The 16,218-nt window shown below is 36.1% G+C and overlaps 3 protein-coding genes and 1 long non-coding RNA gene across 9 annotated transcripts in view; 1 reads left to right on the forward strand and 3 right to left on the reverse strand.

Annotated features, from left to right (window-relative positions):
• LOC118743141 (probable cytochrome P450 301a1, mitochondrial) overlaps window positions 1-2,562 on the reverse strand; it is a 50,764-nt gene extending 48,202 nt beyond the window's left edge. The window contains exon 1 of the mRNA XM_036475671.1: window positions 1,747-2,562. Coding sequence (XP_036331564.1) covers window positions 1,747-2,087 — 341 coding nt within the window. The 5' untranslated portion in view covers window positions 2,088-2,562. The remainder of the gene's footprint in view (window positions 1-1,746) is intronic.
• A 2,337-nt stretch (window positions 2,563-4,899) lies between these two features.
• Window positions 4,900-16,218, reverse strand: part of LOC118743138 (neogenin) — a gene marked incomplete at its 5' end in the record, with an annotated part of 258,584 nt that continues 247,265 nt past the window's right edge. The window contains 10 exon segments of one of the 5 annotated variants that reach the window (XM_036475665.1): window positions 4,900-7,581; window positions 9,471-9,646; window positions 10,879-11,056; window positions 11,132-11,263; window positions 11,357-11,457; window positions 11,546-12,876; window positions 13,133-13,342; window positions 13,429-13,584; window positions 13,647-13,773; window positions 15,768-16,023. In XM_036475665.1, the coding sequence (XP_036331558.1) occupies window positions 7,349-7,581; window positions 9,471-9,646; window positions 10,879-11,056; window positions 11,132-11,263; window positions 11,357-11,457; window positions 11,546-12,876; window positions 13,133-13,342; window positions 13,429-13,584; window positions 13,647-13,773; window positions 15,768-16,023 (2,900 nt within the window). In that variant the 3' untranslated portion in view covers window positions 4,900-7,348. 5 annotated transcript variants of the gene reach the window in all.
• Window positions 9,847-10,641, reverse strand: LOC118743143. Its single transcript, XM_036475673.1, has one exon. The coding sequence runs from the start codon at window positions 10,468-10,470 to the stop codon at window positions 9,913-9,915; it is 558 nt and encodes a 185-aa protein (XP_036331566.1). The 5' UTR covers window positions 10,471-10,641; the 3' UTR covers window positions 9,847-9,912.
• The window catches only part of LOC118743147, a 22,156-nt gene continuing 16,905 nt past the window's right edge, over window positions 10,968-16,218 (forward strand). Inside the window, exons 1-3 of one of the 2 annotated variants that reach the window (XR_004993431.1) lie at window positions 10,968-11,065; window positions 11,124-11,278; window positions 11,338-11,511. This is a non-coding gene — a long non-coding RNA (uncharacterized LOC118743147). Of the gene's footprint in view, window positions 11,066-11,123; window positions 11,279-11,337; window positions 11,512-16,218 lie in introns of those variants that run through there. The other variant, XR_004993432.1, reaches the window with a different exon arrangement.

Here is a 16,218-nt window from a genome sequence, read left to right on the forward strand (position 1 = left end):
ATACAAAATATGCATACAAATTCCCGCAAACAAAGTGTGCTCCTCATTTGGTTGCTTAACTGCTGCAGAAAGCGATTACCGAAAAGCTTATTGCTTTTCATGCAGCACATTTGGCGCCCTATTTTTTAGTACAAGTACTATATGTAAGTGTACATTAGAGGTCTGCATCAGAAAGCTGTTGAGTTCACTACTTTCATTCTTACAGAAAGTTAAAATAGTGAAGAGGTATAGGTACGTATATGTAGAAAAGTTCCGAAAGACCTAAAAACCGCGTATTTTTCTATCAATGCCAGGAAATACATATAGTTCACCAAAATATTTGGGAAAAATATTAAGATTTAAGTGAAATGGACCGGTTCGAAAATACCTCCAAAAATGGAGTTTTTATGAATAAAAATAGTTTCGTAAAGAACTTTTTGAAAAAGTCCCCTCCGATGACAAAACAGATTAAGCTTAAAAAATCTGCATAAAAATATTTAAAAATCTTTTCAACGGAATCGTAAGAATGAGATTTTTGATGCTGTTTTTTTTTTACTTTTTTCAAAGATTGATTTACGAAAAACTTGAATAACTGGGCCAAAACTATTCTGATTTAGACTTATGGGATCTCAGTAGAAAGGTGTTTTCCCAGTGTTTTTATTTCTGTAAAAAAAAATCATTCGTGTCAAATACCAACACATCTTAATTCAACTTTGAATGACGTTCGTTCATCCTACCTTTCTCTTTCCTCCCCTGAATCAGTTTATTAGCCAAGAAATAAAAATGGTGAAAAAATATCTTTCCACCGACACCTCTTAAGTCTAAATCAGAAGAGTTTAGGCTCAGTTATTCAAGTTTTTCTTATACCAATCTTTGAAAAAAGTTAAAAAACAGCATCAAAATCTCATCATTACGATTCCGTTCAATTCTTTTTTTTTTTAATTTTTTTTAAATATTTTTATGCAATTTTTTTCAAAAAAAATTTTAAGAAACTATTTTTATTTATACCTACATTTTTGGAGGTATTTTGAAATTGGTCCAGCTCACTTAAATCTTAATATTTTTTCGAAATATTTTGGTGGACGTCTTAAAATATAATAGATTTTATAATTCCAATGGAAAAATAGTACCGATTTTTTTTTGTATGAGGAGTGATGCAGTCTAATGTACATAAATAGTATATAGATATGTATAGTGCAAAAATAAAAAAGTCCCAAAAAATCCCCCAAATTCCGGTAAAACTCAAAATATTCGAAAAATTCTGAACAATCACAAAATGCTTCATAAAAATTCCGAAAAATTTCGTAACCCTTGAAAAGTCCAAAAAAAGAAACATTTAATTTTTGTATCAATACTTAAGGAATATGATTAAAATTTGCAAAAAAATCGAGAAATCTTTATACAATATTTATAATATAAAAAAAATCTTTCGAATTAAAAAATCAAGAGATTCTCGAAAAATTTTCCAACCCCGAAAAAATTCCAATTTCGTCAAAATTTGACAATTTATGCATTTTCTACCAATGCTTGATTCCGATCTTGCACTGGCAGAAAGTTTCCAAAAATGCGAATGACAAAAAAAATATGTGTTACGTTAAAAATGTCGTGTCCACGTGCCTTTTTCGAATATTTGTATAGTTTGGTTTATGGATTTATGCAGACCTCCGTTTTCCTATTTACTTAAGCAGCATTTACATGAAACGATTTTATAAGTGCTTTCAAAATCGCCTCATGTAAATGCTGATTTATTTATGTGACACTACGTACCGCCAAGTGTTGCCCAAAATAGGAATCGGCTTGGGGCCGGGTATCTCATTGTATGGCAGTGCGTTTTGCCACTCGGCTGTCTCATGCACCACACTTGTTGTTGTAGTATCGTTGGCGGCCAAATGTGGACAGGCCAATTCGGGCTGGGTAACCGTGGTTGCGGTCGTTGCGGCACTGGAATTTTCTCGGACATTAGCCTGTGGCACTGCCCTCGATTTGGTTGCAAAGGCCGCTTGCTTGCCGATCTGATTGAACTTTGTTGCTGCTGCGCCACTAACAACGACTTGGTAATTTGAATTGTTGCGCCACAAGTTGGTCGACAACGCGCGCATATTGCTCATTGTACTTGTTGCAATTAAATTTTATGTTGTGGTCGAAAATGAATTTTTTTTTCACAAAATTTAAATTGAGTTTTTGCTTGATTATCACGTACTCATTAAAATTCACGAATTGTTTCAAATAATTGCTCACATAACCGGACAAAGAGCGGGCAAACTGGGGCCAAAGAAAAAAACATATTTAACGGCTGGACGACGGGGCGAAGGGAGCAACGGTTATGTACACGTCAATCTATGTAATAAAACTGTTTTGGCGGACAGCACACTATGTCACTGTCACACTTGGCGATCGATGTAATTTATTTACATATACATATATATTTCCCGTTACACCACTTCAGACGTCAGACTTTTTATACCCCTTTTTGTGCCAGACTATTGCCACCATTATTGGCGCGCCACTTCCCTTTCAATGCTCCGCTTTAACAAAAAAAGTCAACCACACTTTTTGAAAGTCTCTCGCCAACTGATTTCGATTTCGTCTGCAAATTTTATGCTGCTCAAAATTAATTACACCATGCATAAATATTACACAGCTTTTTACGTGATTTGCCACAAAGCTTTACGTTATACACAAAAGTGCGCAGTGTAGTTGTACTGGTCGCCTGCGGCTTGAAAGCTTATGCTTGGCTTCGTTGTGCAGATGAATTCCGAGTTTCTTACCATTTCGCGGTGCTGAAACTGGGCAAGCCTAAAATAGTCGCCAGCCAAAAAGTGTTCATTTGTGCGATGTGCTGAACTCTACAGCAAAATTCGAAGATAGGAGCTACATATGTACATAAAGCTTAGTGGCAATAGCTGCCGTTCGACTCTGGAAAATCATGAAAAAGCTTTAAATAGAAAAAGTGCTACTACTAAATTGTATGAGGTGGTTTTCTACCTCTTATTCGGTCAGATTCTGTAATTCATACTAAATCTGACTATTTACTTCGGACTATTTCTGGGAGATAAGGAACGCAACAAATATATCTTTCTTAAAACTTTTCTGTTTGACACTCATATTTTTTATTTAATATCTTTCGTATAATCTAACTACATTCGACTTTACAAACAGGTGGCAACACCCTATAAAAGTATTTTTAAACTAAAATGTTCCTAAACCTCTTTCGTCTGATGTTATATACAGAGCTGCAAACCGCTTTCAAAATCGGTACAGTTCGGTTCAGTGGCCTAGTCTGGTCTGAAAAGTCTTGTATGTCGAGGCTCATTGAGATCAAATTCCAATATCCACATGTATAGTTGCGGAAAAATATAGGGACCCGACATTTTAAAATTTTTCGGCTATTTTTCTTTTGTTTATTTAATGTTTATTTTTATTTTTTATTTTTTGAGTATAGCTCATCTAACAAAAACCATATAAATCCAATTTCCGAACTTTATGCAAAAATTTTTAATAGGAATTTCTAGTTTAAGTGCCTTTTTCACAGTGGAGGGTTTGGCTGAGCTTCTCTTATTTTTGACACCGCACTGTTTCTATACACGGTCTCTTGTTGAACACTACCATTAAGCAATTAAAAAAGTGTTTAAATTTTGAGTGTATAAATTATATATTTATTATACATAGTACTTCATTTTAACTTCTTTCACATTTACTTCACCATTTCTTGCATATACTCTGAATAAGTATAATTTTAAATTTGCTTTATTAAGTTATTACAATGTATGTATGTATATACTTACATAAGTAGAGACAATTTTTCTTAAATTTGTATGCTCAATTAGAATTTCATATAATAAATGTGTTTTTAATTGGTTTTGTTTTTATTTTGATAATAATATTAACACAAGTCTTTATATTACGCTTATTTGTTTTAATTAAGCCTATTTTAGCCTAGACTACGTAGAATAATTAATATTTTTTAAATGAAGCAAAGTTATTTTGTTTTTACTTTTATAGATTATAGATGAGCCTTATGTAGTAAATGTATGTATATATATAAGTAGATGCAATGCAACATTCATGATTTGTCATGTGATTTGAAGGAAAAATTTCACATAAATTATGCTGAACTAAAAATTGTATTCGAGTAAATATGGCTAAAGAATTACAGGAAAAAACTATGTTTTTAATTTAATAGACATTTTAACTTAATAGGAATTTTGATGAATTTCAAGTTTTTAAACATTATTTTTGATTAATGCACATTTCCTTGCGTCTTTGCGTATTTATACCTACTTTTGTTTTTATTTTTTTATTTATGTAAATGCGTTAGTCTGGCTTTTGTAAAAAATATTAGTACAATGTAGGTATGCATATATGTATGTATAGTTAAAACTAAGCCGTTCGTATGTATTCTACGAGCTATGCTGTTTTTACAAATGATTTATGTATGTACATACTTATACATATATGTGCGATTTATACATTATACATATTAACTGCTGTTAATTTTTTAGTTTTTTTTTTGTAATTTGTTTTTACATACACAACCGCCATCGTCAATGCAAAAGGCAAATATTTGACACATTCTTGGACAAAAAGGTTTTGATTTAATATTCCTTTAGTTTGCTCTCGGATGCAATATTTGTAAATTTGTAAAGGCATTTTTTTGCTTTTCCTTGAAAATTTCAAGTTTGTCAAATATGGCATTTTGGCAGTGATGATGACGACGTATGTATATGTATTTATGACGGCGGGCAAACAAATAAGGACGCGATATTTTTACAAGTTTTGGCAATTTGTCTTTCTTTATTTAATGTATATAATTTTTTCATAAAAGTATAGCTCACTATCAAACAAAAATCATGTGATTCAAAACTTCAAAAGTTGTAAATACAAAAATTAGAAAAAGTTTACGAATTTCAACGAACGTTCATCAAAATTTTAAAATATTTATTGAATTTTTTAGCCCATTAAATTTTAGTCTAATAAAATGAAATCCCGAAGGAGCTTGGAATTTTCTTTGCTTTTGACAATTTTTTTGCTGACGATGTGCATTTTCCTCCATATAAACTGCCGAAAAGTTAACTTTTAAAAATGTCGCCTCCCTATTTGTTTTCCCGCCACTGTACTTGCGTATAATAATGGCATTCAAATACATTGTTAGCTGCTTAAATAAAATTATTAAACATCTGCCATTTCATAAGTCCAACATTTATCCTTTTAAATAAAAAAAAAGTATGTGGCTTCCAGGATCTTATTTACGAAAATTAAAACTAATTATCTTTTTATGTTCATTTTTGTTTGCATTCATTTTATGTAAATTTTTTATTTATTTTTTAACTGAATTGCTGTAAGTAGTTTTGTAGGCAGTTTTAAGTATTCAAAACTTTTTTGATTTAAAAACATTCGCTTCTTATACCGAAAGATCATTTACTTCAAATGCATTAATCAGCCTTGCACTCCTCAGTGAAGTAATAAAATCAATGACGAAGTGATCATTTAAACAAGGAAGTATGTAATTACTTTTGTATATTTTTTTTTTTTTGAATTTAGTTTTCCACTTAACTTAAAAAGAGTGTAACTTAGGGTTAAATAAGACAATAGTCATATTTTTTTGCTTTAAATGATTGGAGATGTTGAAGGAATCGCTAGCAGTTTACTGAATAAAGTAAAGTGTTAAGTGAGATATGAAATGGCACTTTTGTTTTTGAAAAAAATAAAAGACCTAATTCTAAAATATATGGGTGTAGAGTTTACAACTGCATTTAAAAGCAAAATTGTGAACTGATTTTTCAAGTTGAAAAATGGAAAGCTGGCACATGCGAATATAAACACAAATGAAAGAAAACTTTGAAATGAAAGGGATATAGGTTTTGGTATAAAATTTATTTATACTATAAATGATGGGTATCTTTTTTAATATTATTTTATTCATATTTTACATCTGATAATTTTAATAGCAAGTATTTGTATATAGCGGCAAGGAGTTTCAATTGTGCATGTTTTAATAAATATGAAGTGCAAATACATATAAAAAAGTATCAAGTAGTTAAGTATATACAGGCATAAACAGTCACTCGCATCTAGCAGCTTAAACTTTTCGTAAAAGCATTTTCAATGACAGACGTTAGTCGATAGCAAATTCGGCTCCTTCTGCTAACGAAAACTTATGGCGTTTTTTTTTTCTCGAAAAAATTCCAACTTCTTATATGGCAGCATTATCAGAGCGCAACATTTTAAAGAAAGAGCACGCAATATGCATGTGAAGATGGTGAGAAAAGAACACGAGAGCTGGACAGCCCTGGCACAGGGCAGGCCGTGACTGCTACTTGTAGTTTAACAATTTGTAATTTTTTAACATTTTAGAGATATTTATTTTAAACCAATTCAGCGCCGTTTTCTCATGTAGCTTTTAAAATTTATTTGCCTTTTAAACACAAATTTTTTTCTGAAAAAAAAAAAAAATGAGAAACCGGTCCTTAGTTGTTTCAATTTCGTTATTTGCAGTAGTGAAGTTTATTTTTGAGTTACTCTCAAACTTTAATTAATTACTTCACTTTAAATGCTTAAACAGTAAACATTCGTCGTTCAAATACATACACATACATATATATATATATATATACTGTGAAAATCTTACATATTACGGTTATGTACATGTCACACTTTTTTTTGCAAAAAGAACATTTATAAAATAAAAACTTAAAATAAAAGCACTTTTTTCAATCTCATGCCCAAATCTGTTCCACCTACCTCATCAACCTTTGTAAAGAAAGTCCATTTAAACTTACACGAAATTGTTGATTAGTTTTAAATATGCTAAGATCTTAAACTTTAAATACTAATACATAATGGCAAAAAATAAATTAGCAGCCGAAATGTCATTAATTACACTGAAGCGCACGATTATCGAAAAATATGCTAAATTTCTAAATATAAACCTTAAAAAATATATATGTAGATATACATACATAACACCGGATTTCCACTGGGCATAAAATGACAAAAATATTTAATAACAAAGTTGTGCATAAAAAATGCCAATGCCTTTACACCTTCAAGTTATTATACTACACGGCACTAAGCCTGTTTTCACATGGCATTTTTTGTGAATTAACCATTTCTGTTTGTTATTTCAATGTATTTTCACTGCCCCAGTGGCAATACGGCATAAGTTCATATTTTCTTAAATTGTTTTTGATTCGCTAAGCTTATCGAGGTTTTTGTCGTTACTGCAAACCTTTCAGCAAAATTTACACTTTATCGTCGCCCCACATTAGGGTTGACAAAATTTTCCCATTTGTGTGTTGCACGTTTTCGAAGTTTTTTTTTTAATAATTTCGTTCATTGCATTCATTTGTCCACTTTATTCTATTTACTGCTAAACTTCGAATTCGTTTGCCGTTATTGCACTCAAATCTTTCATAAGTCCCTCGAGGTTGGCCATTTCCTGATTGAGTTCTTCAGTTGAAGTGCTTGGCGCCAATCGTTGTATTTCATCGTTGGAGTGTGCCACTGACGAGCCGCCTTGCAAGCGATTTGTGGGCGTGGCAGCAGAGAAGGAGGGTTTCTTGTAGGGCGATTGATTTTGTGGACGTATTGTGACTGCAGGTGCTGCAAGATAAAAAGTGGGTGTTGTTTAAGATATACGAATGAGAATAGGTAAGAAGTAATTTTTAAGCAAAAAATACAACGGACTTCAATTAAGCATGTATGGGCCGGCCACCCTTGAGGTACCATCTATTCTATAAAAAAAAAAAATAATTGTCGAAAACGGTTCACGTGGTCTAAACTTATCCGGAAACGTACATAAACAAAATCCGATCAATTGATAACTTTCCGCCTTTCTTTTTGCTCGGTACGTTTAGTCTAAAGGTTTTCCATTTTTTTTTTTATCTTTTACAAATATGGGTAATAAATTTCCTTAAGGCCCTCATCACAGACGCACAGTGTTTTATTTTGGGAAAATGAGACAAAATCAAATATCTCGAAAACAAGGAGACATACCGAAATAGTTGTAATGGCGTTTTAAAGATTTTGAGCTGGATAATTTCGGAAAAATATTCGTGTTGGTTAAAAGAACGACTTTTAAAATAATATTCGAAAATATAAGGTTTTTTTTTTTTTTTTTTTTGCTTCAAGCCAGTATGCGATGAACTTAGACATGTTTTTGTAGCTCAAGGAAACTATTTTCACGGTCGCAAAAACAAAAAAACACATTTAAAATGTTTCTTTTTTTTTAAGCACATTGTATGCTGTTTTTGGGTCTACTTTTTGGGGTACTTTTGAAGGTCGATTTTGAGGTCAAGATAATTCATTTAATCAGTCATTTAAAATGACCTTCAAAAAAAAATTTTTTGTCTCTTTTGAACGCAAGCAACAGCAAAAATATGTTTAAAACTTTTAAAAAGTTGCATTGCATACTGCAAGGCGAATTCATACAGGGTGGTGTTACCTGAGAAACAGACTTCAAGGTGAATTTGCGTCGATTGTCAAAATGATGTGTTCTGACTGTCATCGCGCGAATAATTTATTGTTGTAGTTTTTTGTTTTTGTACTGCAGCTATCACCTTGTATGAACTCGCCTTGGCATACTGGTTTCAGGTAAAATAAAATTTAAAACCTATTTTCGAAGGCCATTTTAAAGATGAAGGTAATTATTTGATTCATCTCAAAAGTTTTAAAACAACGTAACATTTATTTAGCTATCGGATCTCTTTCTCCAGCTATTTGATTTTGTCCTTTTTTCCAAAGTAAAACACTATGAGGCGTTGACCTCATCATTCGACCCGAATCTCTTATCGCCGAGCCATTTTTCACATTTGAAATATGGAAATCGGGAGAATCTACTGGATAGTTTAGTAGTTCGACAATCACATTTTTAATTTTGGTCGAAATTCACGAACTTGTAGCCTATTGACAGATCGCAGAAAAATTCATTAAGTATTGCCGTTGATTCCAATTAACGATAGGTCCCGAAACCGGGCAGTTTCGATTGTATTGAACCGAAGGGAGTGGGATATTAGATGTGTTGGATATAAGTTGGGTATGTTGGATAGCAAGATTTATGTATGTGTCTGGAAGGAGGTTCGACTTCAAGCAAGTGCTTGCAGTACTGCACCCTCCGGTTGCATCGTAGCAAGAAAGGCTTGCTCAGCATGATGTTATGCTACTTAACTGGAAGTATTTGCGTTTGGTTCCAATAAGAAAATCACGTTGCATTGATTGCGCAAAAGTAGCGCGAAAAAAAATGTCTGAAGGGTTTGCCCGTTCTCGGAAAAAGGTGAATACGTGGTGAAGTTGACGCATAGATACCCAGTTTTATTGGGACCACTGAGAACCCTGAGTCTTTTACCATGCAAAGAGCCTTGGATAGAAAAATTCAAACATAAGGCAATATGGTCCGAATAGGAGGTAAATAGTTACAAAGCAAAAAATATGCTATACTGGCATTTTCAAATTATAAAAGAACACCGCTTTATAGTTCGTTAGTAACTACTTACTGTGCTTGTTGACTGGTGTTACCCCTCCAGTTGGTGGTGGCCCTGGCACACTGAAACTTTTCAACGGATGACCACGCTTAGAACTCTCAATAGTTGAAACGCCGCCATTGCTGGCTGCGCCGCCGCCAGGGCCGCCACCACCACCACCGCCGCCGCCATTTGGATAGCCAGGATTGCTGTAAGAAAGTATTTCGATTATAGGAATATAATAGGAAATAAAAACGTAGATAAAGCCTAAAATTGCATTAAAAATCACCACTTTTCACTTAAATATAATTTTATTGAAATTTTTTAAAACAAAAATTTCGCTTACATTGATTAAAATACAAAACATTCTGGAGTATAATAAGCAAAATAGCAAATATAGAGACGCACATATGAAGCCACCAAATGCAACCAATTCATTGACAAAGAGTGTACATTAACAAACATAAATTTAGCACTAAATTTTGCTCTCCCCTCCATCCGAACAAACACTGCCGGTGTCTGCATTGCCATCGCCATCACACGTGCTACTACTTATTGACGTATTCGATGACCGCGTTGTATCCTTCTGCGATTTGGTTCGATTTTGTGGTGGCAACAAAAAGTCGCACTGTACCGGACTCCTGCGTTTTCTACGCCTGCGCGCATATAAATTAGAACGCCGCCGTCGACCACGCAACCGCTTCAGTTTGCGTTGCTCCATTGCAATACTCCTATAGGGCTGCTTTTGTTCATCTGACATTGCATTCCATAAGCGCCCTGCCGTTTTTGCGAGGCGTGTACTCTCGCGTGGTGACATCGAACCACAGCCTGGCCGTGTGAGTTCCCCACCACTGGCCTTCATGCGTACTTCGGCAAGAAAATTAAAGAATGGATTTGGTGAGGCCGAAAGTTTCGTGTGACGTATAATTTCGCGATGCAATGTGCTGGGGCTGAACGAGACGCGCGTTTTGCGACGGGACGGCCGAACAAGCGTCGAGAAAACTTCACATATTTTCTCCCAGATGGCTGACATAATACGATTCCTTTGGAAGTGCTGGTTTATAATTTGGATGGGGAATATCAGAAATCTCAATACAACGACTTTTTTTCGAAACGAACAAATACAAACAAAAAAAAATTTGATGTTACACTGAAATTTCGCCTGCCGATGAAAATTTTGATTTTTTATTTAGACATTGAAATAAAATTGAAATATTTTCCATAAAACACTTGGTTGCTAATTATCTTCCACAGCTTATGTTTTCGACACGAAAACGGGGCGTTTGTTTCGCAGGCGCCAAATGAATTAGTAGTTGGTAATTAATTTATTTACTAAGCGATAAGTGATGTTTTTAGAGAATCTCATGCGATTAACTAAGTTATTAGCTGCTAATGTACTTTTCATAAATATGTTTCGAGTGGTAGATCGTAGATCACTTACCAGAAATTTCCCTCATACCCGTAGGGATGCTCAGGTGTTTGTGCCAAAGAGCCTGACTGTTGCGTCAAACTCTGCTGCGAGTGACCCGTGTCGACGGTCATATGTGAGCGGTTGGCTGAAATATTATATTGCGTGCGTGGATATTGGGGTCGCTCCATGGTGGAATTCATCGATGTGGCTAAGCGTGGTGAAGAAAGAATAATTACGTAAATAAAAAATATGTTCAATTATGCTTCGACTTGCAGCGACTTACTCATATAGCCAGGTACATACGAGCGTTTATCTAATGAATTTGTAACCGGCACAGGTGTGTCTACATCGTACTCGTGCACCACGGAGCGTGGCAATGTTAAGGCACCGCTACTCGAAGCACCATCACTACAAACTATAATTGGGAGATGTATGTATGTATGTTTTGCCATCTAACATTTACCAAAAACATTTTTTTTGTTTTTATAGCTACACTGCTTCAACTCACCTGGCGTTGTGCTGTGTATATTCTTATCTATATTCTTTAGCTCCATTTGATCGTGATGTATCCATAGATCTGGCGGCTTTGGCACTCCCACATTTTGGTAGCTACTTAAAAAATATTAAAATTGGTTAGAAACATTTTTGTCAGCTCAACAAATTCAATTAGTAAGAATAGCGTACTCACTCTTCGTACCTCTTCTTGTTGTGATCGGGTGTGGATTGGGGCTTGCGTCGACACACAACCACCATTATTACCGCGAAAACGATTACCACTAATATAACTACACCCACCACCGAATACAGTACGATTTCATTGCTGATACCCTTTGCAATGGGTTTCGGTTCCTGCATCACCACAGTCGCCGACGTCGTATAGGCTACAAGCGCTGAGAAGGGCGCATTACTGGCGCCTTTTCCTACGCGCGCCTGCACTTTGAAATAGTAAGTGGTATAGGGTTTCAAATTGGGCAGCATCATCATTGTCTCATCGCCTGCGAATGCCTCAATGGACCAGTCGCGGTCGCGTTTCGTTGTGTCTGTGGTGTAATAAATGTTGTAGCCGGTTATTTGACCCAGACTGTGTTTGGGTGGCAGCCATTGTAGTATGACATTTTGCGGATTCTGCTCATCCGGTCGTACTGTTAGTTCACGCGGCGGCGTGATTGGCACATTTTGATAAGTGCTGTTCAATACCGACATAGACCATGCGGACTCACGGCGTCCTTTCACAACTTTAACTGCAAACTCGTACTGTGTATTTGGTCGGAGATCGTTGATCATGCAATTCAAGTCGGTGGTGTTGTGGTAGCGATAACGACTAGAACCTGAGATGCCATAGCGCACGGTGTAGTGACGATTATCGATGACATGCTGGTTCTTGCTCAGCGTGGTGTCTATCCAGTAGACGACTATCGATGAGCTGGACATGGTAATGGCTCTGAGGCCTACAGGCACTTCAAGCGGCACGGGTATGTCGAGTGGTTCCTCGTCACGCGTTTTAATGTTGTCATAAATCGGTGGACCGTCGCCTTTGACATTCCGCGCACGCAGCGATACCACATACTCTGTATTTGATTCTAGATTTTTTAGTACATAATAGCGTTCCGATTCTTTCAATTCGATTGAGTTCTCATCAGGTATTCCACGACCCCAACCGAGCACATAGCTACGTATTTTGATTTCGTGCTGCTGTGGTGGGCCCCAATGCAACGCAATGTTATCGCCACCAGGATGTATGCCGATCCAAACGGGTTTGCCAGGCACCTGCGTCTCGTCCAAATCGTTTTCGAGCGTCATGACACGATTCCACTCGGTAAAGGGGCCCGAGCCATTCACGGTCATAGCGGCAATTTTTATTTGGTACTCAGAGTGACGTTCCAAGCCGTTTAGCTCGAAGTAGCGTATGTTTGCTGGCGTACTCTTCACTTGTGGCGTATCTTTTAGTTTTCTGTAGCGAATTTTATAGCCTGTGATTTGACCGTTGCGCTCCTCTTCAGCTGGTGGCTCCCAGTGTACTGTAACAGACTGCGGGCGGATGAACAACAATTAGGTAGTGAAGGGAAAAGTTACTTATAAGACATAAAGCTATATATATACATATATGTATGTATAGTCTACGAAGAAGGATACCATAAATATTATGTAGCATAAAACTAAAAACAAAATACAACAATAATATAGCTCAACATAACATAACAGCATAATATGACACAATAAAACATAACATAGAATAACACCAGAAACATATAAAAAAAAAAAAATCGAATTCTCCAAAACTCACCGTTGAACTTGTTACTTCCAGCGTCACATTATTCGGTGGTTCTGTGGGTGTGGATGAGTAAGTCTTAACCTTTATCTCATTTGATGGGTCACCCATGCCATTCTTGTTGAAGGGCACCACAGCAATGGTGTATTCGGTATAAGGACGCAACTCGGAGAGCAAAACACTCAGAGACGTGCTATCTTGATACATTTCAGCGCCGCTGTCATTCTGAAAACAAAAAAAAAAAAAACGATACAAAATAAAAACTGAGCACTTTCCAAGCTCATATCGATGCATCGGGATCGACGCTATACCTCAGAATAGTATATACGATACTTCAATATATCGCCATTGGTTACTGTGGGAGGATCCCATTTAACGAAAATCTCTCTTTCGCTTGTCGCATGCCCATCAACGTTGCGTGGCGGACCAGCAATATTTTCCTCCGGTTGAGTGAGTACTTCCAAAACCTTTCAACGTAAAAAAAACCGATTATTTTTAATATTAAAGCAGTTAAAATTTAAAGATTTACCTCAGAAGAGTCACCGGGTCCAAAGTTGGCATTGGCCACTACACGGAACTGATATGTTTTTCCAGGCAACAAGTTTTGTATATTCACCTGTTGGTCATCATGAGATTTGGTGACGATTTTTTGTTCGCTAAATGTTACAGAAATAAAGAGAATTAGTGAACATATAAAGTAGAGACTTTACGGTGAAATATTATTTGTTGTAGTACTCATGTAGCGTAGTTAAAAAATAAGGAGCCTTGACCCATTCTATTCGATTCTATTTGAAACCATCTCATTTGGAGAGCTTTTCCAAGTAGCTGAATATTGAAATTAAATAGCTTAAGGAAAGTGTTTGTTTGTTTGTCGCCTACTCAAGTCTGTCGCGTCGACATCCTGAGCCTACCCATCGGCACGGAGTAGCTCAAAGACAATGCGGAAGATGTCTGCTTTCCACTATGCTTGACTAGCTTCTTCTGCACATCACCACACGCCATTAACTCTGCACAGTAGCTAAATAAATATATGCAAAGTCATTGCGCCAAATACAGAAACAATGTGAAGGCGCGCGATTAAAGGAAGAGCAGTAAATAGCTATTGCCAAAATAAGGAAATTCTACTTGGCAATTTGCAAAAGATGTTTTCAAATTAAATTATTGAATTGACAGTGGTGCCGCCGAAGTAGCAGACAGACTTCGCGCGACTTCCGTTGTTGGCGTCTATGCGAGGCATCCAGCAAATTACTGTGTTTCAGTGATGAGGGAGAGCAAATGAGAAAGTCCTTAGACAATGCTTAAGAGAATGGGTGCAGTTAAAACGAAATGGCGTCAACAATTTGTTTTTAATATGAATTCTCACTTTTTGTCTTTGCATAGCAGAAAATGAATTACTTTATTGGTTTTTTGTTTGCCAATTGGAAAGACTTTGTAGAAAAATGGAAAACCAATAAATTGGCAATGTCGCACAAGGAACATAATAGTCTGTGTTGACTCGGATACCATTTATTTTAGGCCAGAAAATAATATAAAAAAAGTGAGGTGTTGCAAAGTCTACTACAGCTGCCATGTAAAGGAACGGCAATTCAATGATGAATTTTTGGTGGTAAAGAGACTTCGTCGACACATATTGTTGCTCACCTTAATGGACGAGCGACTTGCCAAAGCTGAATTCCACTGGACTTAAACGTAAAGGCCACACCAAGCAGTAAAAAAATAATGTTTTACTTGAGGCTTATAAATATCCTACAATAATCCATTCGGCTTACACAGCACTAGTAGGTGCAATCTTTCTTTATGGTACTCTTGTGTGGTGGACTGCAAAAAGAAATTATATGTATCTACCCGAAAAGATACTCAGCATACTACCGATCGACTTTGCTGAAGAAAACTTTGCGATCAAATCCACAGGACTTCTGATGGAAAAAAGCTATGATCAGAGAGCCGAAGTGGACTACTTGGCCCCACGCTTCAAATTGGGAAAAGTTGATCTAGACTGCTGTCGAAAAGCTTTTCGAAAATGAAGAATGTCGAAAAGCTTTTCGAAGGAAGGACCAAAGGCACGCCAAAGGACACGAAATAGTGGATACGATGGTCAAAAGCGCAATTCATTTAGCAATTGTACAAGAAAACTACGGGTACTTGTATAAATTTAAAATGTTGGAAAAAGTATGTTTTTTTTTGTAACCAGGGTAGTTCCGAAGATACCTAAATTAATCATTCTGTCATCTTGAGACGTAGATTAGGTTAGGTTAGGCTGCCCCGCGCAGAGCGTAAAGAAATGACTAACTGATTTTTAAATAATGAATGGATGTACATTTGTTGTTCGAGATGGAGGGTAACGAAAATATCATGGAAAGGCAGTCATTTACGCTTTGGACGGAATGTTATTTTTTCTGACTAATCGACACTTAACGAGTACCTCTAGACAGGATTGAAACCAAATGCTCTCTCATAAAAACTACTGACTAATTACTTGTTGATATTTTTAGCAGAGTATCGAGATATCACTTCAGTGCAAGTTTCTTTTTTTTTTAAATAACTTGCATCCATTAATAAGTAGAAACCAACTTAACAAATCGTGCAATTTATTCTCTCAGATTGAACTCAATCACATACGCTATTAAGTTTTAATCAAAAATTCACTTACCGTTCACTGTTGTTCATCTTGTAAAACACTGTGTAGGACACAACTTCGACTGGGTTTTTCATCGGTTCCATCCAACTGAGCGTCACAAAGCGTGGCTTCACAATTTGCGCAACCAAATCACGTGGCGGACTCGGCAAACGATTCAGCAAAGCACCATTTATATGCGTAACACCACCGACGGTTTGAAGAATGCCACCAGCTGCGTCTGTCCTGGCTACACCAGTAATGCCTATGTCAGCTTCGAGTCCATCTAAATCTGAGGATAAGTAGGAGGAACTTGATGACGCCGCTTGTGAATTGGATGTGGCTGAGGATATTTGTTTTTTATTTTTATTCTTCCAAGAGTTCAGTACTTTGTTGGGATCGTCACCGTGCTTGTAAGCGTCAATGAACTCCTGATTGTCTTTCAAATCGTCGTAATCGTCTTCGTCATCATCACCATCTTCCTGGT

Source organism: Rhagoletis pomonella, unplaced genomic scaffold (assembly GCF_013731165.1).
Source record: "Rhagoletis pomonella isolate Grant_MI unplaced genomic scaffold, Rhpom_1.0 Rhpom_scaffold_00007, whole genome shotgun sequence".
NCBI lineage: Eukaryota > Metazoa > Arthropoda > Insecta > Diptera > Tephritidae > Rhagoletis > Rhagoletis pomonella.